The sequence below is a fragment of the Saccoglossus kowalevskii genome, chromosome 16, assembly GCF_978046115.1.
Source record: "Saccoglossus kowalevskii chromosome 16, keSacKowa6.1, whole genome shotgun sequence".
Taxonomy (NCBI): Eukaryota; Metazoa; Hemichordata; class Enteropneusta; family Harrimaniidae; genus Saccoglossus; species Saccoglossus kowalevskii.
In genome coordinates, this window is record NC_140656.1 from 12,804,523 (window position 1) to 12,832,521 (window position 27,999).

Below are 27,999 nucleotides of genomic sequence, written 5' to 3' on the forward strand. Positions count from 1 at the left end.
ATATCAGGAGACTAGGATAATTTGGACGATTCAGGTGTTTTGGATTACGGGCATAGAATTTCTGTATTGTAAAACAGACAGTTTCATTGGTACTATTTTATTTTGCTACTTTGTTCAGGAAGTTGGACACAATTTTATGAGTTGACTTTTCACTTTACCTAATGTTTGGCTGACTTTGATGTTCAAACGACTAATAAAATACTTGAATTGTGGTGAGCAGAATAGTACCTGCAGCTGGGACTCGGCTTTCTGTGTTTGGAAAAAGGAGATAGTGAATCGAAATAGTACATCGATATGATCCGGATAACACCAACGCACAATTTAGAGATGTTCATTTTTTTTTGAAAAACTTTAAGAGGTAAAAAATAAGTTAAAGTCACTTAATATATATATTACTCTTACACTGTTTGTCAGTAAATGAATACTTAAAAATACACAAGAACAAAGTGTAGGTAACAGTTTGTTGAAGAGCTGGTGTGCAGTTATCATGGCTGTCTTCAAAGTTGAAAATGTTTTATTTTGAATTGGTTACTCTGCCATGACTTCAGAATGTAGAAAGTAGTTAAGGTAGCAAAGCTGCATTTTTTTCATTATCAAACTCAGTTTTAATTTTGTAGACCTTATGTATTCGTGAATGCACACATACACACAGTTGTATTAAATAATGTCTACACATATTTGTTGTGGTTTAATAAACCTCTCACTCTGTGGGTCACTGTTTAATAGACGCTCTTACAAAAGAAAATTGAGATTACGTAGGATATGCAAATTACTTATCAACTGACAGGAGAATTGTTTCTAAGTGGATTTGTACTAATTAATAGTAAATTAATTATATAGTGAATTAAATTAAATTACTGTTTAGATGTTTTCTTCTCATGTATTTATGCAATTGCTGTACCCAAACCCAAGTAAAGTGCATGTCTCCAGTAACGTGTGCCACCTTATTTTCTCACTTTTCGGATTCTTTCGCTTCTTTTACTTGTTATGGTGCCCTGGATTATGTTTTTCAGGCTGCTGTGTCTGATGGTGTGGCTGGAGTATTTCTTATCTGCTTGATCATCATTGGTGTGGTTTTCTTGTTACCAAACCTCCTTCCATGCCACATCTGCCAATGTTTACATTTCAGAAGCTTATAACTCCTTTGTTGCTTACACTGTGGAGAACTTATTGCTATGACAACAACGATTGCAGTGGCTCTGAGAATGTAGGGCTTCAAGTGCATTTTCAAGGGATATTAGATTTATTGAACATTTATTTATTTTATTTATTTCACCAGAATGACCATATTTACAGAATTTAAAAAGTACAATAGTAATAATTCTGGTGTGGACCATGTCCAGTCTATGGCCCAGACTGCCAAGTAGAAATTGACAAAGCACTGGTAAAGGAAAGGAACGGAAAGGAACATTACTATTTACATAACGAAAAGTAATCTATAAGATTTAGGTATAAACATGAAGAAAATATAATAATATAAACTACTGGTACTACCAATTTTTAAGCAGAAGAAAAGAAAATAATGCAGAGAAGTGGGAAGTAATCAAGAAATTTAACAAGGCAAATAATGTTTCATTTCGTATTTAAATTTGTTTCTGTTGATAATTTTGAGTCTGGAAGTGAATTCCAGTGTTTTACTGCAGCAAATTTAAAATTATGTTGTGAAACTGTATGTCGAGTAACAGGAATTGACAAGTTACCGCTAGACACTGACATTGTGGGATAGCAATGTGCAAAATCATTTACATACTTATTGAGGCTGTGTGCATATCTGTTGTGTTTGAGGTCGAAGATAAATAGACAGGTTTGTAATTTACAAAGTTTGTGAATATCAAGTATGCGTAATTGAATAAAAAGAGGAGCGGAATATGCTTTAAAGTGCGAGAAGGTGATAAGACGCACAACCTTTTTTGTAAGAGCAGAACTGGTTTGGGTTTGTGTTTCCCCAGATTTCAATACAGTACATTAAATGTGGGGGAATGAATGCATTGTAAAATAGGATGAGAATTGATCTGGGAACATAGTGACGACTGCGAGATATAATGTCCAATTTGGGACTAATGGTTTTCACAATTTTGGCAATATGAGATTTCCAATTTAGGCATGAGTCAAAGGCTACTCCCAGATAGGTGGCTTTAGACATGACCTCTATCAACATATCATTGATTGCGATTGCGAGCTGTCCCTCTACATTTACTTTTCTTTGAGGGGTTTTCAGGATCAAATAGTTTGTTTTTTCTATATTAATTTTTAATTTATTAACATTGCACCACTGTACAACATTTCCAAAACCATTGTTAATATTAGAAAATTCAATAGTTAGTTTGCAAGAATTTAAATAAATTTGTATCATCCGTAAAGAAGCGGAAATTGAAAGCATCAGTGGAGTGGTTAATATCATTTATGTAGAGAAGAAAAAGTAAAGGCCCTAATATTTATCCCTGGAGCACCCCGTATTGAATCTGTCTGCATGTGGATGCTGTTCCGTCAATGTTTACTGTTTGGTGGATATTAGTTAGGTAGCTTCGGAACCACGAAAGCGGGAGACCCCTTATCCCACAATAAGCCAAATGTTCGAGGAGAATATTGTGATCAATATTATCGAATGCCTTTTTTAAGTCAATGAATACCCCAAATGTAACAAAACCGTTGTCCATGTTGGCAGTGATATCAGAAACAAGGTCAACTAGGACAAGGCCAGTACTGTATTTTTTCCAAAAAACATATTGTGAGGGCAAGAGGATGTTGAACTTTTTTTGGAAACCAAGAAGCTGATCATTTACAGCTGATTCAAAAATTTTACTGAATACGGACAAAATAGATATGGGACTATACTTGCCTACATCCAGGGCAGGCCCCTTTTTATATACTGGTGCAATATCGCAACTTCCTGTCGAAACTTTATCGGGAGCACCCCATGATTTAAGTATTTGAGGGGTGGTCATATTATTGCATTTATTGAAAATACTGTTAATTGTTATCCAAATCTTACTCCTATTTGCGGAAATAAATTTATATTTAAAAAAACGTTTTTTGCCAATTTTAACAATTTTGTATCATAATGATATAATTTTTTTTAAATATGCATTTACATCCTGACTTACTCATATTATCCTGAATGATCTTTTACATTTAGAGAAAAGTGTCCGCCAGTTGGCAATCTTAGATCTGACAGCAAAATACCAAATTATATACTAGCTGTTTCCACTGATGTGCACACTCCCTCGAGTTGCAATATTTAAGCTGGCATAGTAAGGTCGAAGGTAGCAATTTCATGTCTTGAGACAGTTTGACTTGGGAGTTTGATAATATAATCAAGATAATCAAAAGAGCTTTGTCTAGGTTAACGGCCATGAGGAACAAGATTATGTGAGCTGGTCTTTATAGATACTTGGAGGTTTATAGACAAACAGGTAGGTAACTAGAAACAAGTACACTTGTCTATAATATTGTGTGAACAGTAAATTATCAGTGCGATAGGGGGTATGTCTTTGTAGTTTGGTCATTCACCTAAATCGCTTGTCTGGGTAAGGAGACCGAAAATTTGTCTTGTCCATATAAGACATTATATTCGTCATCGTGCATACGTCGGGGTAAGCTAAATATTTTTATTGCTTGACTTATATGAATTTGTTAATTGTGACTTTGTTTAATGAGTGGTTATTGTACTTTCAAGCAACATGTAGATTTATTCTAAATATAATCACAAGGAACACCTGTACAGTGGTGTGTACACAGTGTTGTGTGTGACGAGAAAACTACATATTTTAGGTTGTCTTGGGCTGACAATCAGAAAGTGCTGAAGTCCTTGTTATGAAGCCTGTGTGTTAGTTAGATTTTCGAAAGAAATCGTAAAAGGTTCTAGAACTTGCACCATTTTCACCAAAAACTGCTTTTTTTTTATCAAATTAATTTTCGACATACCATGAATTAAACTGTATTAAATTAATTCATAGGCTTTATGTAAAAATTTACCAGCCATATTGAAATATTAAATAAATTGGTGAAACTGATAAAACCATCTGGTATAATTCTTGATCTATTATACCCATTATATAATATTTGTAATCCCACTTGTAACCAATTAGCTGCAAACATGATCCAAAGTGAACGTATTTGCATGAAATATGGTGGTCAGCTATTGATAATGTCAGCTGCTAGTGATATTAGAACAGTTTCTAGTGTGACAGTGATTATTATTGAGACAGTTTCGAGTGCCCCCAGATATTTTTCCACATTCTTCTAATGCAGAAATACTATACATTTTATTTGCTTTAGAAATTATATCTCACTGTTTTTGTTGTGTATGATTTTGGGAACTACATTATTTCTATTGTAGACTATGGTGACACTTACAATTCATATGGCATAGATCATAAATATTTCTTAAATTGTTTTACACATGACGTTGAATATGGTATTTGCTGTTAACGAATGCCAACAATAACAAGTTGTGATCCGTTAATAGAAGTCCCCCAAAGTGACCTACATAGTATACGTCAGAGCAATAAAAATATTCGCTAAAAATATAGAATTCAAGATTTTGCTACACAATAGACATATTCGATAGTGGCTCCCCCTATTATCAAAACAATATAAAGGCTGTTAGTTTAGATTGAGAGTTAACGTTAATAATTAATAATTAATAATTTTATACTCTAGAGCTAGTGTTCGGTGACAAACATGTCGGTCACTCGGAACTTGAATTCCTGTCTGTAATATAAATACGTGTGAATAGTAAATTACCAGTACTTTGTTTGATCATTCACCCAAATCACTTAACTGGGTCAGTAAATTGAAAATCTGTCTGGTCTATATGCAAATATTGTATTGTGTTGTTTAGTGTGTAGACATCATAGGGGTAAGTTGAATATTTCTATTGATCGAATTAATATGAACTTGAATGTGTTTATTGAATCATTAACATACTTTTTGTCATGTAGATTTATTCTACATATATTCACAACAAATACTGCGTCGTGTCTAGAAAATTAAATACTTCATTTAGGTCGACATTAGACGACGTGACGTCACGTTTAGACGTCATGCTTGGATGGTTGAGTGACCTAGATACTGGATCACAATAGGCTAAAAGTCCTTTTGGTTGGGCGCGTGTGTTTGAATCCGGGGACGCACACTTAGCACCAGAACCATTTTTTGTTCATCCGAGAAAAACTGTTCGGTATATCAGATATATTGCTGCTGTCAAACCAATTGAATCTTACATTGAAAATATTGTGGCCGCAATTATATAAAAGCTTTGTGTGTTCATTCGCGTTAATAAATTTGGAAACGTTGTTATGATAAATAGTTGTGCACTATTTCCATGGTCAGCGTATACATCCGGGACACTTAAATCATTAGACAACATGTAATACAATAAAACATGTTGACTGAATTAAAAATATAATTGAATGTCCCATCAATTAGTCCAATTAACATTCTAATTAATTCCACTCTATTTTATTTTACGGATCATCTGCAGACCACAGCCATGATCACTTTAATACTGACAGCCGTTGTAATAATCTGTATTGGGTTACTGTGGAAAAATGCGTCTCAATCACTCTTACATAATGGGCCAAAGGGTTGGCCATTGATTGGTAATATCCTGGATGTTGGGTCAAGTCCACATTTATCATTAACCAAATTAAGTAAACGTTATGGTAAGTTACCTTGCATTGGGATTACTTCGCCTAGTACCTGAAGGACATATATGCCTGATTATACAAACACTAATGAAAAAGGATATTCATTTATTTGTTTTATTTAATTAAAAAGAAACATTATTAAAGGCATTATAATGATGGCAAGAAATATGACTAATACATTAGATGGCTCTGTGTGGTCCCATGTAACCTAATATTAATATGCATAATTGTATTCTCTTATGCCCTTTTTCGGAAAGGAGCATGCAACCTGTGCCATAATAATGACATTGAACACGAGGTATAAATAATATATTAGGACAACCGCCTCCGGACAAATTGCCCCACAAAATTATTATGTGTTATTTTTGACAGTGATTTTGACTATTAATAATTAGTTAACTACTAGGTGTTAACGGCAAAAAGGTGTTCATATAAATTCATAATACCTTGTCTAGTGTAATACCATGGACAGAATTACAATATATAAATGATTGAATAAATAACTCGGTAAATAGTTCGCAGGCTTCCCATCTTAATCATCGTATGCACACAATCGTACCTACGAACTTAGTTAAAGATGTATTTACGTCAGTATATAGAAAAAATTGTGAAAAACGAGATTGTGTTATTTTTAATCTTATGACTAAATCCCATGGTGAATTGAGGAACGCACATAGAACACATATAATTTAGAACGTTTGCTAAGTGAAACTATGATTGGTCCCTGTTGACCTTCTGTATAAAATCCTTGTCTTGCTGTGACACTCTGACGAAATAACTATCAAACGAACTGAGATATTTCAATCCACACTTGAAACGCCATCATCTGGAAATTATTGAGCATTACAAAAACGCAGTCAGCTGTGGTAGTACTCAATAATCTAGATCAGGTATAGCGATCATTGATGGTAAACGAACAAAGACTTATTATAATTAATGTCGACTAAGCAGGTTACAAACATGCGACATTCAAACATATGACCACAGCGTAAGCAGACGCAAATCGTTCAGTTCGTCACTCTATTATCATTCGAATAAATGTAATGAACACAAGTCTAATGTGACTAAATGGACATGGGCAAGCCTGATCCCCGATGTCAAAGACCACTGCTGAGACATAAAGTATTCGTTCGTATATCCTGTTATTATTTGGTTGCACCATGATGGAGACTTTTGTCTGATGTGTGTCACTAGACGTTAATTTCCATTAAATTTTAATGTAATTTTAAATTATAGAAAATCTTCTATAAACATTCAACATATTGCACCGACTGAGATGGATTGACACTGATATTAATCACCTTAACGCCCATCCAGACAGGGTGTGGCAAAATAAAGGTGTTCCCTGCTTGCCTTCTGCACATCAGGGACATTAATTATTTTCTTTTCTGCCCAGTATTTTCTCGAAATATAATGTTAGCGCTGTGGCAGAACAATTTAGGTGCTTAACGTGCTCTTCTAACCCAACATAAATACGTGAGAATGGTATTGTGATGACAGTCTGTACTTCAATAAATATGCATACTTTTTTCTATATGTCCTTAAAACATGTTAACATTTAGCCATGCAGCCAATATGATTTTATATCTATTTGGTCAAAAATTAAAGGACAGGAAGACATGTTGACTTGATGATGATGATGTTGTTCATATTATGAACACGAATTTTTTAGTAACCAGTTCTAGAAAGTTGTCTGTATTATCTATTGACATATAAGAAATCATCACACGACTCCCACTATATCTCTATCTTAACCATAGGTGATGTGTACAGCGTGAAATTGTTTACAACTAATGTAGTTGTGATTAACTCATACAAGGCTCTGCAAGAAGCCATGATCACCAGGGGATCAGACTTTGCTGACCGCCCTCAAAATTTTACCACAGCGAGAATTATCACTGATTATAAAGATATTACATTTCAAAATTACACCGATCAACTAAAAAGACATCGGAAGATCCTACAGACTGCGATGCGTGCAAATGGTACCAAGGGATGGCAGAAGCTCATATCAAAGGAAATTGATAAGTTCTTAGGTATTTTTAAGTTGCATTTGCTCAATACTATGTTGTGTCGTGTCATGTTGTTACCTCGTGTCTGTATGAATGATTAGGGAAAGTAACAAGACATAAATGTTACAGTCCCCATCTTAAAATACATATCCTCAAATATCATAAACACACTAAATAAAAGTGGATATGCTGTATTACATTTTGTCACTATGAACAGTTTCATTCATATGCAACTTGCCCAGTTCACTTGTAGGACTTTTGCGAATTCAGTTTATTCAAACATTTGAAGACACAGTGATTCTTGTGATCAGATTCAATGACAATAAAATTGACATTTAAATCAAATTTAAACAAAATCAGTAAAATTAAATCTGCATGGGGAACAGATAGGATGTATACATTTTGAATCAAATCGTGGGAATGATTGACGTAGCCGACATGAGTAAAGGCACTAAATTAGAATTTGAAACAGATAAATCTGGGGTTCCCGAAAAACGGATAAAAATAATAAAAATGGCTGCGTGTCGGTCAATATGGATTAAATTGCGACTAAAAATAATGTTCTTCAGTGTGAATACCAATAGGCCCTTTAAGATAAAAATAATCGCCTGACGACAAACGTCAATATAATTACAAAGGTGTCATTTGTGGACCATTACGATTTGTCTTTGTACCAACTTTGAACAAACTCACATAAATCATCACATTCAAGTGATTATATTCATCGAAAACAATTACTTGTTACCATTCTCTATTGACAGAATCACTTTCAAGAAAGGCAGGAACTCTTTTTGATATCGACCATTCTCTCACTGTAACATCGTTCAATGTTGTGTGTGATATGGTAATTGGACGGACGTTTACAGAGAACGATATGGAATTCAATAATTTCCAAGATGCGACCAGAGAAGTGACAATGTGTTTACTGGCTACAAATGTTGTTGGTAATGTATTCAGTTTTGTCACTATTACGTAACGTGGACTGTGTCGCGTCAATCATTCGGTAACGCTTAAATAAACATATTGAGTTCTATAACACAAAAACAGCCTATTATATTTGGTGCAGATTATGTTCCATGGGTGAAAGTATTCATGCGGTCGAAACTCCAGTATATGAAGGATGTATCTGACAGGCGTTATCGATTTCTGGAGTCCGAACTTGAACACCATATTGCTACATTTGACAGAGAAAAGCCCCGTGATATGATTGATATGATATTGATTGAAAGGGAAGATTCAGACATGAAAGCTGATGACATGTACAGCAATGCACATATAATACAATCACTGATAGATTTACTTTCTGCAGGTAAGGTGTAAAATCTAGTGTCGACGAATGTTTCATAATCATGCCATAAACAGTTCATTGGATTAACTTCCATCTTAAAACAATTCCCCTTCCTATTTGACAAAGATGTGTATTGTTACAATCCTTAATAAGTACACACAAAATGACACATACGTCCAATACTAATACGTGACTGTCTGTTCCCAGTCTCGTCAGACTTAATGGCAAACACTCACATTGTGTTCATTATTGTGCACATTATATAATGAAAACAAGAATTCAGATAAAACTGACTGTAATAATTTGTTGACTTTATAGGTGTTGAAACTGCCATATCGGCAACTAAATGGTTGTTAATAGAATTGATCCACCACCCGGATATCCAAGCAAAAATCCATCAAGAACTAGACGAAGTTATTGGTGGTGACCGTCTCCCAGTCTACAGTGACCGGCAAAATTTGCCCTATGTTGAAGCAGCTATTTATGAAGCTTTACGCATTCACAGCACTGTACCTCTGGGTGTTTTTCGCTGCACTGCTCGTGACACCTCGTTAGGGGGCCATGATATTCCCACAAACACCATTGTTATACCAAACCATTGGGCAATTGATCACGATGAGAAGGTCTTTGAAGATCCATATAGTTTTAATCCTCAACGATTCATAGATCCCAAAACTGGTTTATTAGTTTCATATAACAATATGAACTTTGCTCCTTTTAGTATGGGTCGTCGTGTATGCTTAGGAGAAGTATTTGGTCGTATGAAGTATTTTTTGATTGTTTCTAATATCCTACATCAGTTTGAGTTTGTTGTTCCTCCGGGAGTTGAAAAACCTTCCCGCGAGGGCATTCTGGGCTTAACATATCACCCCAAACCATTTGAAGTCATGGTCAAAAAAAGAAAGTGAGATGAGTGAAGTATAAAAATAATTTTCATAATTAACATATTACTTTACATTATATAAGTTTTCAATAATGTTCTATACAATTTACAGAAACTCATTGTGAAAGTGATTACGTTCTGTGATATCTAGAAACTCGAAATTTATCATGATTGAAGGAAATCTCAAGGATGATATTCGTTACGCAATAGTAAACTTCTTTTTTTAATGGGAACAGGTTTGATGCTCTTGATCTTTTGCAATAATAACATCTGGTTTACTGTGATTAAGAAGCAGTAAAAATAATTTAGATTCATATATCGCATATAGTTTTATTAGGCTACGAGAATATCACTCACTGTAGGTTATAATCTACACCAGATTTTGTAAATTACTTGCACTACACTATGTCATCTATATGTATATATCTGTCCTCTTTATAAAGAGACACTGCTTTTATAATAAAGTCAATCATTATTTGCTAACTGAAGTATAACTGTTGAGCGTGTTTTTTATTTCCAAAAGACCATTTTTAAAGACCAAACGATGAGTGTTAGAAAATATCGATCATCAGTGTAAGGCCTGCTTATTGCTATTAAGACTGGCACCCACAGAACTCACACTAAACAGGGGGTTCTTTCACTGCTAGAATAGGGTAGACAAGATAATAGTACTGGAAATGAAATACACATACACCAAGTTAAAGCTTTGATACCTCTCACAATATTTACAAGAAACAAAGCAGAGACAAATACAATGAATAAATTCACTAAAATAGGGGATTGCCTAAAGAAGTGTGCATGGGTGATTACTCACAGTTCCAGGATGTGGAGGTTGATGACAATCAATGGCTTTTGCAACACAACGACGAGGAAATACAGGAGACTTGATTGCAGAGGAACGCTGTTATTCTGGTTGAAATGGTAGACCACAACTGTCCTCAGTCTAGCCTATTTATAGGCATAAATTGCCCAGATTCAGGCACACCATCTGGGTTTCCACATGAGCCAATCAGAATGTGGACTTGCTAGCAGCTGTCTCGCGTAGGCAAGTCAGAAGATTGTAAACATCCTTTGTTATGTAAATCACAAGCACGCCTGGTAGATTCCAATTATCCTTCCAGAGTTGTAAACATCCTTTGTTATGTAAATCACAAGCACACCTGGTAGATTCCAATTATCCTTCCAGAGTTGTAAACATCCTTTGTTATGTAAATCACAAGCACACCTGGTAGATTCCAATTATCCTTCCAGAGTTGTAAACATCCTTTGTTATGTAAATCACAAGCACACCTGGTAGATTCCAATTATCCTTCCAGAGTTGTAAACATCCTTTGTTATGTAAATCACAAGCACACCTGGTAGATTCCAATTATCCTTCCAGAGTTGTAAACATCCTTTGTTATGTAAATCACAAGCACGCCTGGTAGATTCCAATTATCCTTCCAGAGTTGTAAACATCCTTTGTTATGTAAATCACAAGCACACCTGGTAGATTCCAATTATCCTTCCAGAGTTGTAAACCTCCTTTGTTATGTATATCACAAGCACACCTGGTAGATTACAACTGTCCTTCCAGAGTTGAAAACAAGTATGACCTTTATGACAGTTATCACACGGCAATGCACACCATTTCTTCCCATGATTCTATGCACATTTCTATTTGCAGGGTTTGAAGTAACATGACAAAAACATAGAATAAAGGATGCTGACACTGTGCTAACTCCTCTTGAAAACATCTTACACCACTTCGTTTACGTACTGTGATGCATTTGTTAGTTTTAAAGGATTGTCCAGATTGTTTGTCAGTCCATTTCTCATCTTGTAAACATCCATAAAAATACTATGAATTTGAGCATCGTTTTGGTACGTTGTTATTTTCATTATTCATACCTGTGACATTGAGGTCTGGCCAACATCATGATTGTTGTTTATATAAATTCATTGGAGATTCTTCAAATCCTTTTCACACATGTTCAACATGCATAATATTTTTTAAATACTATCATCAGTTGTTATGGCCTCTGTTAAGAAAGTTGGGAGGCTTTTGTTTAAAATTGTGATTCAGGAGGTACCAGACCGACCCAGCCCTTCAAGACTTGAATTAAGAATTGTTGTCATTAAGTACTGTTGGTGGTTGCTCATCCTGTTCGATATGTGACCCATATCGACATATACAACACATGTAATTGACATTGCTCGACAACCACTCCCACTTAATTAACATTCAGGCAAGTTTACCAGTAAATGCCATAAATGCCAAACCAGGTCCTTCTTACAATATCATAAATTGTGATCGCGTTCATACTCGAAAATATAAGTAGAACAGCAATTCAAGCAGAAATCGGAGGTGAGAGAGTAGTATGTACATTGTATTCTGTCTGTCTTGTATACTTGTTAAACGTCAGTCCATAACGCATACAAAAAGTCACACTAAATTACATTTGAAGGGATTTGTAGAGCAAATACTGATTTGTAGTGTAGTGATGTGATAGATAATCATTTAGAATTTTATGACATACTGGTATGAATATACCACACTGAATCCCACTGTTAGATAACATTTCTTATTTATTATACTTGAGGATAGTGGTCACTCTGACGCACCATGTGGGAGCCATGTGACATATACAATGTGTATGAAATTTGAACATGTGCTACTCGATTACCACAATGTTGTTTTTATAACTCAGAGAGTGGCTAGTTATTATTAAAAAATAGTTAAAATATGTTTATTTAGTAAAAATTTATAATCATAGACTGTGACTTCTGTAGGCACCATTTCCATCTGTGGAGTGCGTCTCATCTTTTTTTTGAAGCAAGATATATAGTCCATCCAAGAGCAACTGCATTACCAAACAACACACGATACTAAGATAGACAAAAATAGAAAAAATTCTTGGTACATAATTAAAACAATATTTTCGGGGGATCAGATTGAAAATGACAAATGGCCATATTAGAGCCAAAAATGACCTATTATCTGATTATGAATTCTGTTTGAACAAAGAATAGGTGCGATTTCATTAGGGATGTGGCTTCTAATACAGGTACTAATTTATGAAAACACTAAAGTGTGTACTATCCTCGGGGGCGGACATCCGGGCATTTTCACCGCTTGGCAACACTGGCGGTGAAAACAAAGGCCAAAAACTCTCAGAAAACGGTACTTTGGGATGGTTGTTGAGACTCCCCTGAACAGTGTAACAAGGTTAGTCCTGCATGTGTAACATATATAAACTTGGTTGTTCAGGATTACTTCAAAGTTGAGTTTGTGTTGTTTTCTCGAATTTTGACCAGCTCGCCCCACACAGAGCCCATAGAAATGCATGTACATTAAATTGTTGTTGGATTGTCCGGATTATAAGAAACTAGTTGTGTGTCTAAATATACATGAATGTATTGTGTATTTCATTCATTATAATAGTATATATTGACAGCCTATACTGAAAGGTAGGTTTTGTAGCCCAATTTTAGACGAATTTAACTCTACATGTATAAATGAAAGTAAGTTGTGTTACATGCCCCAGATGTGACCTCTAATGGCGTACTGGCCTTCCTGGTGATTATACGTATAGAGGTGATAAATGTACAGGGTTGTAAACCAATTATCTGTGCAACAGTATCACTGATACTCAAGGTTCAATCGAGTGTTTCCTTGTGATCCTGCTGATAAGACACATCCATGTAATACCATGGTTTAGTCCAACGGGAAAAGAAACTATGTAATACAGTTGCGAAGGTGGATTTGCAATGCTTCAAATGTGTGAACTCCAGTCACCACTCACGTTCCATTCACTTGGGTGTCCAACACCGCTGGTCGCTGTATTATTTCATCCATTTACCAAGATGTGACATTTTTCGGAAGATACTGGTACACTCACACTAGTTAGTCCTGGGATTTCAGTTATTAATACAAGTTTTTTAATGTATAGAAACTATTTATTTCACTGGTCAGTTTTATTTCTCTGATATTTTACGAATTATTATGTGAAGAGTATTGGATATTCTCCTTATCAACCTTGCTGTGGTGTGTGTAGTGCATGTTTTTGTTACCTTCACCTCTTACTAATTGTGTTTCTACATTGGTGTGTAGTGAAGGCCACATTTAGCACTAAGCTATTGCAGGGTAGAATAATATGGCAGGAGATAATCAACAATACCAAACATAATATATATATGGTATATAATTGTATTGTACTTTATCTATGCCAATCACTCAAACTATCCCTGTGTTAAACGAATTGTGTAATTTTAAATTGGTTACGTTTCCACAAACAAAGTGATCTTGCGACGTTAGTCAACATTTTGTTTTTGCCATTATAACTTGTCGTGATCATGACATACAACAATGCCTTAAAATACAACAGTTTACATGCAATTCGAAGGCATGCTACACAACGTCTGGTATTTACAGTGAAAATCACAGACATATAAATTATTTCTATGTGTAAATATGTCAGGATTGTAGACAAACTGCTAGGTAATCAGTTGTTCTGTTCTTACAACATCCAGTGAAATCTCAATGACTAAATCTTGGTGGTTTTCACTGTACGAGAAACCAAGTCATGTATTGCACCCTAGGATTGATTTTTGATATGTTACTGACAGTAAAAACAGGAACCAACCATGTTAATACCACCTAATCAAGAACAGAGCTCCCTCTGTTGACAAACAGTGAACAACATTTTTTAGTTGGTCAGTTGAGGGCGCACAGTGTGGATTTTTAAGATTGGATTGTGTGATGTGCCTCTGTTACCATGGCTTTTCATTATGTCAATACAATGTGATGAGATATAATGCTATGAGACCAGTCCATACTTTGCAGTACCTTATTATTATACATGTACATCTTTTTTCTGCTTGAAGTAATAGTTAATTGTGACATTATAGCCCAAAATGACAACTAAAAATATTTGTGCCGTGGGTAGTTTTGTGTTCAGTGATGAGATTCTAAACACTAAAACGATTTGGCGTCCAGTATTGAAAATAAACAATAAAAATATTGAATGTGTCAATGTAATGACATAGTTTACCCCACATAAATGAAAATTCCAATGTTCAAGTGAGTACCGATACATTTTAGAATAAGTGCTGATAAAAATTGTTATAAAAAAGGCAATTTCTTATGTTTTCATTGCTAGATGTACAATAATCAATAAAATTCTGTAAAACTAGGAGACGTTGTTGAAAATATACATAATATGGTTACAAATGGTATGCTAGATCGAGTGTTCACCTGATGCATATAGGTCATTGATGAAGTGCAACACTTAGCACTAACATATGTTGTGTCATAGTACCAGGATCCTGTATGTTCTCACTCACGTAATTTGGGATAAATTGCATTCTATTGTAAATTAGGCCACTTTCATGACCCATAAGGGTCACACATCCTGGTACTTTTGTTGTTATGACAGCATCACAAACATTTTAATGTATATTTTTATTCCTAACAGAAAAAATTTACTCGAGCATCTGAAACAAGAAGCCCAGAAAATTAAAGTGTTGAAATATCAATAAAATAATGACACTTTTAATATTTATACTAACAATTGTATCTTATATGGGATCTCTTGTCCTCAAATTTACTATTTTGATAAATATTTGGTTTATTGTTATACATATTTTTTAGTCCCTTAACCTTATTGAGGCCAGACGTTTTTTATTCCTTGTTTCTCGAGTTTGTAAAAGGCAAATTTTTTGAGGAGGGCGAAAAAAAAAAAAATTAATTCTTTTTTTCAATTAGATTTGTGTGATTCTGAAAGAATTGTAAGTGAGATAAATGAAATAAAATGTTATTCCATGTATAACCTTGTTTCTCATCTGCGCGAGACTCCAGTACTTTGATCGTGATACTCCCACGAAAATGCAACTTGGATTTGTTATGCGGCGGGCGATAACAAAAATGAAGATAATTTTAGTAATTTTTTGCACTTACAGATCAGCGGGCGCGAGAAATTACGCAGAAATAAAATTTTATTTCATTTTCGACTCCTGATCATTCAGCGGGTTTGCGAAACAAGAAATGATAAAAGTCTGGCCTGATTGAGAATTAAAATCTTAATTGTAAAAATATCATGTGTTTGGATCAGATTATGATTATTATCAGATTATCAGATTATTGCCCTGAACTATGCATTTTTTTTCTTTAGGATGCATACATTTTACTGTGTGAAACCCTTTCCACCCACCACCAGCATCTACATGTACCTTACAGAAAATAGAAATCACCTACCTGTCTTGGAATGTAATTAATATTTATATACTGTAATGGTGTCCATATTTTCCAGTTCATCAGTAATGCTGTTAGGAATGTCTCTTTGATTTTTTTAACTGAAGCAACATGACCTTTGCCCTATTAAAGACAAATAGTGATATTGGTTTCCCATAATGTCTAGAGCTTGTATTTCTGTTAGGGTATGCAGATTCAATCACCACAATTTCTATGAGTGGTGCACTTCATCCACCAATTATGTTTCTGTTCTAACTAAGTCTGGAATAATCATGGTATGATTTGGGTTAGCTGGCTTTTCTCACATTAGTGGGTTATGAATAATAATACCCAGGGTAACCCTAACTCTGATTTGTACACTCATATCAGGTCATACTAACATCAATAAAATAGGTGAGTTGGTCACATTAATGAGTTATGAATAAGATTACCCTGGCCTAACTCTGATTTGTACACTCATATCAGGTCATACTAACATCAATAAAACAGGTGAGTTAGTCACATTAATGGGTTATGAATAAGATTACCCTGGCCTAACTCTGATTTGTACACTCATGTCAGGTCATACTAACATAAATAAAATAGGCGAGTTGGTCACATTAATGGGTTATGAATAAGATTACCCTGGCCTAACTCTGATTTGTACACTCATATCAGGTCATACTAACATCAATAAAATAGGTGAGTTAGTCACATTAATGGGTTATGAATAAGATTACCCTGGCCTAACTCTGATTTGTACACTCATGTCAGGTCATACTAACATAAATAAAATAGGCGAGTTGGTCACATTAATGGGTTATGAATAAGATTACCCTGGCCTAACTCTGATTTGTACACTCATATCAGGTCATACTAACATCAATAAAATAGGTGAGTTAGTCACATTAATGGGTTATGAATAAGATTACCCTGGCCTAACTCTGATTTGTACACTCATATCAGGTCACACTAACATCAATAAAATAGGTGAGTTGGTCACATTAATGGGTTATGAATAAGATTACCCTGGCCTAACTTTGATTTGTACACTCATATCAGGTCATACTAACATAAATAAAATAGGTGAGTTGGTCACATTAGTGGGTTATGAATAAGAATACCCTGGCCTAACTCTGATTTGTACACTCATATCAGGTCATACTAACACCAATAAAACAGGTGAGTTGGTCACATTAATGGGTTATGAATAAGATTACCCTGGCCTAACTCTAATTTGTACACTCATATCAGGTCATACTAACATCAACAAGCAGCCTATCGGCTGAGATAGCTCCGCTGTTAGAAATGCACATTTCAATTAAAGAACTGAAGACATCATCAGAAAATGAACAATATGTATAGTATCAAAGCAATCGGACTTACAGTTTTTAACAAGTAGTCGAAAATATCACTTTCTACCAAAAATGACTAAAATATTCACCAAAATTAGAGAATTGAAGATATCATCACGAAATGAACAAATCTGAGAAAGGTCTACATGTAGTATCTATATATGTAATATCAAAGCAATTGAACTTTTGGTTTTTAACAAGAAGTCGAAAATATCACTTTTTACCAAATATGACAAAAATATTCACCAAAATTATAGAATCCAAGATATCATCACGAAATGAACAAATCTGAGAAAGGTCTACATGTAGTATCTAAATATGTAATATCAAAGCAATTGAACTATTGGTTTTTAACAAGAAGTCAAAAATATCACTTTTTACCAAAAATTACAAAAATATTCACGAAAATTAGAGAATTGAAGATATCATCACGAAATGAACAAATCTGAAAGAGGTCCACATGTAGTACCTATATATGTAATATCAAAGCAATCGGACTTGTGGTTTTTAACAAGAAGTCGAAAATATCACTTTTTACCAAAAATATTCACCAAAATTAGAGAATTGAAGATATCATCACAAAATGAACAAATCTGAGAGAGGTCCACATGTAGTACCTATATATGTAGTATCAAAGCAATTGGACTTGCGGTTTTTAACAAAAAGTCGAAAATATCACTTTTTACCAAAAATGATAAAAATATTCACCAAAATTAGAGAATTAAAGATATCATTACAAAATGAACAATTCTGAGAGAGGTCCACATGTAGTACCTACATATGTAATATCAAAGCAATTGCACTTGCGGTTTTTAACAAGAAGTCGAAAATATCACTTTTTACCAAAAATGACAAAAATATTCACCAAAATTAGAGAATTAAAGATATCATTACAAAATGAACAAATCTGAGAGAGGTCCACATGTAGTACCTATATATGTAATATCAAAGCAATTGCACTTGCGGTTTTTAACAAGAAGTCGAAAATATCACTTTTTACCAAAAATGACAAAAATATTCACCAAAATTAGAGAATTAAAGATATCATTACAAAATGAACAAATCTGAGAGAGGTCCACATGTAGTACCTATATATGTAATATCAAAGCAATTGCACTTGCGGTTTTTAACAAGAAGTCGAAAATATCACTTTTTACCAAAAATGACAAAAATATTCACCAAAATTAGAGAATTGAAGATATCAACATGAAATGAACAAACCTAAGAGAGGTCTACCCAAGGTACATATACACCAAGTATCAAAGCATTCAGGCTTGTAGTTTTCAAGAAGAAGTCGAAAAAGTAAAACATTGACACGGACGACGGACGACGGACGACGACGACGGACGACGACGGACAATCACTCATATGATAAGCTCCGCTCGACAAAGTCGACAGCGGAGCTAATAAAACAGGTGAGTTGGTCACATTAATGAGTTATGAATAAGATTACCCTGGCCTAACTCTAATTTGTACACTCATATCAGGTCATACTAACATCAATAAAACAGGTGAGTTGGTCACATTAATGAGTTATGAATAAGATTACCCTGGCCTAACTCTGATTTGTACACTCATATCAGGTCATACTAACATCAATAAAACAGGTGAGTTAGTCACATTAATGGGTTATGAATAAGATTACCCTGGCCTAACTCTGATTTGTACACTCATGTCAGGTCATACTAACATAAATAAAATAGGCGAGTTGGTCACATTAATGGGTTATGAATAAGATTACCCTGGCCTAACTCTGATTTGTACACTCATATCAGGTCATACTAACATCAATAAAATAGGTGAGTTAGTCACATTAATGAGTTATGAATAAGATTACCCTGGCCTAACTCTGATTTGTACACTCATATCAGGTCATACTAACATCAATAAAATAGGTGAGTTAGTCACATTAATGGGTTATGAATAAGATTACCCTGGCCTAACTCTGATTTGTACACTCATGTCAGGTCATACTAACATAAATAAAATAGGCGAGTTGGTCACATTAATGGGTTATGAATAAGATTACCCTGGCCTAACTCTGATTTGTACACTCATATCAGGTCACACTAACATCAATAAAATAGGTGAGTTGGTCACATTAATGAGTTATGAATAAGATTACCCTGGCCTAACTCTGATTTGTACACTCATATCAGGTCATACTAACATCAATAAAACAGGTGAGTTAGTCACATTAATGGGTTATGAATAAGATTACCCTGGCCTAACTCTGATTTGTACACTCATGTCAGGTCATACTAACATAAATAAAATAGGCGAGTTGGTCACATTAATGGGTTATGAATAAGATTACCCTGGCCTAACTCTGATTTGTACACTCATATCAGGTCATACTAACATCAATAAAATAGGTGAGTTAGTCACATTAATGGGTTATGAATAAGATTACCCTGGCCTAACTCTGATTTGTACACTCATGTCAGGTCATACTAACATAAATAAAATAGGCGAGTTGGTCACATTAATGGGTTATGAATAAGATTACCCTGGCCTAACTCTGATTTGTACACTCATATCAGGTCATACTAACATCAATAAAATAGGTGAGTTAGTCACATTAATGGGTTATGAATAAGATTACCCTGGCCTAACTCTGATTTGTACACTCATATCAGGTCACACTAACATCAATAAAATAGGTGAGTTGGTCACATTAATGGGTTATGAATAAGATTACCCTGGCCTAACTTTGATTTGTACACTCATATCAGGTCATACTAACATAAATAAAATAGGTGAGTTGGTCACATTAGTGGGTTATGAATAAGAATACCCTGGCCTAACTCTGATTTGTACACTCATGTCAGGTCATACTAACATAAATAAAATAGGCGAGTTGGTCACATTAATGGGTTATGAATAAGATTACCCTGGCCTAACTCTGATTTGTACACTCATATCAGGTCATACTAACATCAATAAAATAGGTGAGTTAGTCACATTAATGAGTTATGAATAAGATTACCCTGGCCTAACTCTAATTTGTACACTCATATCAGGTCATACTAACATCAATAAAACAGGTGAGTTGGTCACATTAATGAGTTATGAATAAGATTACCCTGGCCTAACTCTGATTTGTACACTCATATCAGGTCATACTAACATCAATAAAACAGGTGAGTTAGTCACATTAATGGGTTATGAATAAGATTACCCTGGCCTAACTCTGATTTGTACACTCATGTCAGGTCATACTAACATAAATAAAATAGGCGAGTTGGTCACATTAATGGGTTATGAATAAGATTACCCTGGCCTAACTCTGATTTGTACACTCATATCAGGTCATACTAACATCAATAAAATAGGTGAGTTAGTCACATTAATGAGTTATGAATAAGATTACCCTGGCCTAACTCTGATTTGTACACTCATATCAGGTCATACTAACATCAATAAAATAGGTGAGTTAGTCACATTAATGGGTTATGAATAAGATTACCCTGGCCTAACTCTGATTTGTACACTCATATCAGGTCATACTAACACCAATAAAACAGGTGAGTTGGTCACATTAATGGGTTATGAATAAGATTACCCTGGCCTAACTCTAATTTGTACACTCATATCAGGTCATACTAACATCAATAAAACAGGTGAGTTGGTCACATTAATGAGTTATGAATAAGATTACCCTGGCCTAACTCTAATTTGTACACTCATATCAGGTCATACTAACATCAATAAAACAGGTGAGTTGGTCACATTAATGAGTTATGAATAAGATTACCCTGGCCTAACTCTGATTTGTACACTCATATCAGGTCATACTAACATCAATAAAACAGGTGAGTTAGTCACATTAATGGGTTATGAATAAGATTACCCTGGCCTAACTCTGATTTGTACACTCATGTCAGGTCATACTAACATAAATAAAATAGGCGAGTTGGTCACATTAATGGGTTATGAATAAGATTACCCTGGCCTAACTCTGATTTGTACACTCATATCAGGTCATACTAACATCAATAAAATAGGTGAGTTAGTCACATTAATGAGTTATGAATAAGATTACCCTGGCCTAACTCTGATTTGTACACTCATATCAGGTCATACTAACATCAATAAAATAGGTGAGTTAGTCACATTAATGGGTTATGAATAAGATTACCCTGGCCTAACTCTGATTTGTACACTCATGTCAGGTCATACTAACATAAATAAAATAGGCGAGTTGGTCACATTAATGGGTTATGAATAAGATTACCCTGGCCTAACTCTGATTTGTACACTCATATCAGGTCATACTAACATCAATAAAATAGGTGAGTTAGTCACATTAATGGGTTATGAATAAGATTACCCTGGCCTAACTCTGATTTGTACACTCATATCAGGTCACACTAACATCAATAAAATAGGTGAGTTGGTCACATTAATGGGTTATGAATAAGATTACCCTGGCCTAACTTTGATTTGTACACTCATATCAGGTCATACTAACATAAATAAAATAGGTGAGTTGGTCACATTAGTGGGTTATGAATAAGAATACCCTGGCCTAACTCTGATTTGTACACTCATATCAGGTCATACTAACATCAATAAAACAGGTGAGTTGGTCACATTAATGGGTTATGAATAAGAATACCCTGGCCTAACTCTGATTTGTACACTCATATCAGGTCATACTAACATCAATAAAATAGGTGAGTTGGTCACATTAGTGGGTTATGAATAAGAATACCCTGGCCTAACTCTGATTTGTACACTCGTATCAGGTCACACTAACATCAATAAAATAGGTGAGTTGGTCACATTAATGGGTTATGAATAAGAATACCCTGGCCTAACTCTGATTTGTACACTCATATCAGGTCACACTAACATCAATAAAATAGGTGAGTTGGTCACATTAATGGGTTATGAATAAGAATACCCTGGCCTAACTCTGATTTGTACACTCATATCAGGTCACACTAACATCAATAAAATAGGTGGGGGCAGTCTTCAGTTCAATTCAATGTATAGATTTGGTCAACATATCAGGGACTGTCAGAGTGCAGACTATTCATCACTCACCTCTAGTATACTGACTACGTAAAAGAATAGTAACAAATACGGTGGTGCGAAAATCAGTCTGTCAATTAAAACTCGCTTTATCCCGGCATAGCTTGTATCCTTGGTAACCAACGTATCTAACAGATGATAAATGTGATGTATGACAGGACCAGAGACCACAAAACTGAAATAAGAATGAACTATATCAATTTTGAGTCTAGCTGTATTTCATATACCAGTAGGCGATATTTTGTTGTGTAACCAAGCAAATGACCTTTGACATATCCATTGGCTGTATTTGCCTAGCAACAGATGATATTGTGGAGTGTGTGATGCAGAGTAAAGCACTGTCGTAATTGTGTGTTGGAAATATATGGGTCATGCTTTTATTGCAGTACCATACTGGGATGCTGTTTTGACCCTTTTATCACTGAGGTAAATCTTTTGAAAGAAAGAAATCTTCCTCTTGATGGTATTTTACTAGAAGTTTAAATGAACAATAGACAAGTTTTGAGTTTCTGGGTGTGTTCCCTAGTTGCCTTGTTCAACCAGGAAACCATGACAACTTACCCAAATGTAGATATAGCAGCTACACTTCTCCAATGTATTCCTGTATATGGTAAGTGGGATGGTCCACGACTTGATACTATCTTCTGTGCTATGATATCTCCCAATGCACTTATAATTGCACTGTAAATAAATGTACAATTGTACTTGTAAGGCCAGATAATATCAATAGTGTGAACAAAACATTGAAATCAAAAGTAGGATAGGCAGCATTACTTTTTATTTCATCGAATCCAATTAATCATTCTCAATTTATCATTCCCCAGTGGTGCTTGACCCATTTTGTTATATGAGAGTATATTTTGTTACGGTAATACACCACATCTTGCGTGTACAGGCTGACATTTTGATTCAAAAAAGAAGAATTTCAAGTAGAGCTGAAAGAGGAACCTACAGTGTTCATTCAGTCTGCCTGAAAAATCATGGCAAGGTTGGGTTACTGGAAACACATTATGTTATTATTTACTATTATAACCCTAATAATACAAGTATACAGAAATGGGCTTCAGAAACCTTTGTGGAAAACATTGATACTAAAGGCCTGAACAGATTAATTAATTGGCTGTAACCTCTACCCCCCCACTCCAGCACAATAATGTCCCCTGGACGACGTTCTGTTCAATGGATGTCTTCAACCCTTCCTCACTCTGGAAATTGGATTATGACTGAAAATTACATTTTTCGTACATTTTAAAGTAACTGATGTATTGTCAGCAAGTTTGCAATGTTTTTTATTCAATTTCAAAAAACTCAAGGTAGCGAGACTATTATGTTGAAAATTACGATTTTCACATTTATTTATTAATTGATGAAATGCACTATAAACTATCATATGATAAAGTCAACATAACATAGAATGTCATGTAAGTTGGTTAAAAAGTTGATTTTCTGAAGGGAAGCAAGGCAGCCTCAGTAGTATTTTTCAAAATCAACAACACACGTTTAATCTGTGTGCCTATAAGTTTCAAAGATTAACTCAAGACAAAGCAATGTTAGGATGTGTTATCAGTAGCTTTCTGACACACAATTAGTGTTTCCAAACATTTGAGTGGTTTGTCTCTGCCTCTGTTTATTTCACAGATTAGTCATTTGCATATGAATGTATCAGACACAAGGTCACACAGCCACTGAAAACAAATCATTGATTTCGGTGTTTTCATATGCCGAATTTATCGAATTATAGCTATCATATTCCTTTATTTTTTTGGTTTCCAATAGCCTTACACATTTGAATGCCCCTACACATGTTAAAACAGACCTTGAAGGAAAAACAAATTGATTGTGCTGATAAACAAGCTTGAAAATCTTTGCTGTGACATCATGGACGTTTTCTAGAAGTTCATATTTTTCAAAATACAAGGTCTTTAACAAAAAATAATGTATACTTATTGTCGTTGGATTAACACCAAATTTTCACAGCTCTAAGGTTACAATGAGAGGAACTTGAATGTGACCAGACTATCTATTTCGTGGATTATTTACCAACGTGTTGTGGTTTGAGTTGGGGGCAATGCAACTAAAACGAAAATTAAAATTCAGCACACTCTTTTTAAAACGCATTACTTGAATAAAACTGACAAGACACATTCAATTTACCTTACTATTGAATAACTAGGACAAGTAAAAAAAAACTTCTTATCACCAGCATAAATGCGTAATTATTTTTTTTACAAAAAAAATAATTTTCACCTTTGATTGAGTAACGCATCAAAGAATGCATATACGGGCATGACAAACACACTTTTGAAAAGCTTGAAGTCTGGCGATTCTAAAAATATATGCCTTCTTGGATCTGTTTGTAGTCATTTAGTCACAATTAGAAGATGAAAACAAGTATGCAAATAATAGTCTCGCTACCTTAAAGTAGAGATGCAGGTTCGTGGGCACTTGGAAGTGAATTTTTTTTTTTTTTGCCTTTTATTATTCAAAAAGTCTTGGCTATAGACTGTTGAAATTTTGTAGAATTGTGAATAGTGGAACATACTCAAAAAACGATTTTAATATATAGATTGTTTTTAGTTGAATAGTGTTACAGCAATCGTACAGACAACTAGCCTGGGTGTAAATTTATGCATAAACTTGAAGTAGTGAAATTTGAGCTGCTGCCCTACAAAATTTACAACTGATAGACAGTTTTCAAGACGGCGCTTTCTTCATAGTAAACAGATGTACCCATAAACCAATTTTGACAGGAAACAGAAGCATGGTTTAGAAGCAAATTTTTTTAAAATCACTTTTGACCAAAAAAGCACATTTTTGTGCATATTTCAAACTACAGTGTCCATAAAAATAAAATACTAACAAAACTTTAAAATTCATACAATAAGCTTTCCGAAAATATATAGTTTTGTGGACAAAGGAGGATATCTTGGTTTCCTAATTAACTAATTAAAAATAACTGTCAGGTAAACTGCATCTCTACCTTAATGCATCAATATGGTCAATTTGGTTCATTATCTCATAAACTTGGATCATGTCCTTACTCTTACAATGATAAACTAGTGATGTCTACATAGATGTTCTTCATATAATAAATTCCTTAGAACAGATAATCTTTTTTTTTTGGGGGGGGGGGGTAATTTTTTTTGTGCCAGGCCAACAGTTCTGGACATTGAATGTCACTGTTGTTTCTCCTGATTTTTTTTGTATGTGCAAATTGCAAGTTCTAGTGCTGACACATAGTCCATTTTTGCCACGGAAGACATATTCATGTTTGGGACTACATGACAGGCAGGTAGCCCTTCTTTAGCCTTTTTCAATTTCAATAACGTCTGTATTAAAATGAGGTGATCACATGACATTTCCATATTCCAGGTGAGGTCTAACTAGTGATGTGAAAAGCCGAGGTTCCATACTTTCATTCAGTGTAGTAAGACCTGGCATTCTTGATGTATCAAATGATGAAACATTAATTCTATATTAACAATAACTCCCAATTCTTTTTCTGTTTCATCTGCCATCAGTACAAAGCCATTTATTTCGATATTCACCTTAGGGCGACTAGATCCAAGGTGCAGAACTTTACATTTACTGTAAAATTCTTTATTGTAGCTGGAATAAATTTTCGCTGAAAAGACTTTTTGGATGTTTTGTATGGAACTCATTGGAAAAAAGGTATATTCGCTGGATTTTATTTTCACCTTCAGCGAAAATAGCGAAAATTGATTCTAAGCGAAAATAAAGTATTCTGACGAAACTTGCTGAAATACGATTCAGATAAATATCACACTAAGTATTCTCTGTTTGATGATTAAAGATAGACTGTATTATAAAGTCAGATATTAGTACCCAAAATTGGCATGCTTTGAACTACCTTTTAATACAGTCTCTCTATATATTAGTTTATTGTATCACGTTGTCAAATCAAGTTATTCACATGTTCTAAAAAATCGTAATCATGGTAAAAGTTGTTCATTTCTGAGTATTATAATGTTGTAAGAACCTGTTGCACTTTCTGATCGTTTTTTTTTATGCATCAAGCATGATTTCTATGTTACCAATATATAAAGAAAGTCACCCTGCACAAGATTGTAAGGCTAACCAAAGACAATAAGACGAATATGAATTTGGACGAATCGACTTGCGAGACGAGTGTCGATTGGGACAAATTGGCTGTTAATGAAAGTTTGGTATCTAGCAGCCTTGAAATGGGTTTCCAAACTCAACCTAAACTTGATTCAAGATAAACCATTTTTGTTTTCAGGGAAGGTTACAGCAAAAAACAATATATAATATAATTTTAGGCTGTAAACTCACTCCCCCTCCCAGCGATATACCTGCATGCTGTTCTGTTTCATGTCATGAACCTTCGTTAAACACGAAACACTCGATTCACAGTCAATTCATTCAAATTCATATTTGTCCCAACATATTCGTCCCACAAGTCGATTCACACCAATTCACATTCGTTTCATTTCACATTCTTCCATTTTTTTGGCATGGACGTGTTAGTACGCCCATGGGCAGGGTGATGTCTATTTCAAGTGTGTGTTTAACAGGTTTTGCCTAATTATTAGCTGTACATTTATGCGTTGGCTGTCAATCATGGTATATTTGTATAATTTGTTGTTACTTGCATACTTTTGCAGTATTGTTCACATGATACATATTCATATTTTATTTTTAATTTCAAATATAACTCTGGTGCGATTTGTTTTAACATGACATTTTATTTATCTTATAAATATATAAAACTCCATATTTATGTTGCCGGACTTGATACTAGACACTTTCAGATAAGCTTAGACGAGTACACATCAATTGTTGAAAAACACGTATTTTTATTTATTTTTTTCAGAACATTAATATTTTACACTATATCTTGACTATGAATATATCCTCAGTTTCTCAGTTTGAAACCGACGGATTAACGTACTGCAAAATGTTAAACAATAAACGACCGGGAAGTTGTGCGTACTGGGAGAGTTAGTAGCGAGATAACTTAAATCTGACGAATCAACTTTTTTTTTAAATTAGATTTTTTTTAGTTTATAGTTTGATTTTCTTTTTGTAAGACCCTTTTCATCCTTTCCAACGGATTTTATGCGTCTAATAAATATTGGGATGAAACAACTTGTAGGACGAATCGACTTGGGACGAATGTGATTTCGGACGAATCGACCGTCCCCCGAAACACCTCACCCCTGAAAAATTAACATTCTGACCTTGTTACAGCTTTCGTGAGGACAGGCCTGCTTTGCAAGAGCCGCAAATACTCAGTGATCAACTTCTGGATCAATGGATCATCTGCCTTCCTCGTACTCGAACTACCGTTCATTTTTAACGATGATTTGTACAAAGAAAATCAAAGACTTCACTCCCTGACCGTGGCTGAACTTACGTCAATCACGTATGTCCTTAGTGGAACAAGGTCAGGTGAGGTCACAGTTCTCGGCTGCGTTGAACGCTAGTTGGTTGGGTACCGTATTACCAGGTTCAACTTGAGACGGATCGGTAGAAAGTAACACAAAATCCATGGTCAGATTTGAAGAAACGTAGCAA

The 27,999-nt window shown here is 34.6% G+C and overlaps 2 protein-coding genes across 2 annotated transcripts; one reads left to right on the forward strand and one right to left on the reverse strand.

Moving 5' to 3' along the window:
* The first annotated feature begins 3,508 nt into the window (after positions 1-3,508).
* Positions 3,509-10,322, forward strand: LOC102810387 (steroid 17-alpha-hydroxylase/17,20 lyase-like). The gene is made up of 6 exons (XM_085490875.1): positions 3,509-3,593; positions 5,486-5,666; positions 7,412-7,687; positions 8,425-8,607; positions 8,730-8,972; positions 9,270-10,322. Exons 2-6 carry the CDS (start codon positions 5,495-5,497, stop codon positions 9,857-9,859), a joined length of 1,464 nt encoding a protein of 487 aa, XP_085347001.1. The 5' UTR covers positions 3,509-3,593; positions 5,486-5,494; the 3' UTR covers positions 9,860-10,322.
* Positions 10,323-12,384: 2,062 nt separating this feature from the next.
* On the reverse strand, positions 12,385-27,999 carry LOC100368884 (peroxisomal membrane protein 2-like). Its single transcript, XM_002734935.4, has 5 exons — positions 27,663-27,999; positions 23,002-23,121; positions 22,453-22,615; positions 16,070-16,189; positions 12,385-12,702 (listed from the first exon to the last, which is right to left on the reverse strand). Exons 1-5 carry the CDS (start codon positions 27,773-27,775, stop codon positions 12,634-12,636), a joined length of 585 nt encoding a protein of 194 aa, XP_002734981.1. The 5' UTR covers positions 27,776-27,999; the 3' UTR covers positions 12,385-12,633.

Excerpts from the sequence above, each read along its gene's own strand:
- LOC102810387 (XM_085490875.1), top strand. The coding sequence starts at position 5,495 with ATGATCACTTTAATACTGACAGCCGTTGTAATAATCTGTATTGGGTTA. Across the intron at positions 5,667-7,411 it reads CAAATTAAGTAAACGTTATG|GTGATGTGTACAGCGTGAAA; the intron begins GTAAGTTACCTT and ends TCTTAACCATAG. Across the intron at positions 7,688-8,424 it reads GGAAATTGATAAGTTCTTAG|AATCACTTTCAAGAAAGGCA; the intron begins GTATTTTTAAGT and ends CTCTATTGACAG.
- LOC100368884 (XM_002734935.4), bottom strand. The coding sequence starts at position 27,775 with ATGAACGGTAGTTCGAGTACGAGGAAGGCAGATGATCCATTGATCCAG. Across the intron at positions 22,616-23,001 it reads GCTGCTATATCTACATTTGG|TTTTGTGGTCTCTGGTCCTG; the intron begins GTAAGTTGTCAT and ends TTCTTATTTCAG. Across the intron at positions 16,190-22,452 it reads ACGTAGTCAGTATACTAGAG|GGCAAAGGTCATGTTGCTTC; the intron begins GTGAGTGATGAA and ends TGTCTTTAATAG.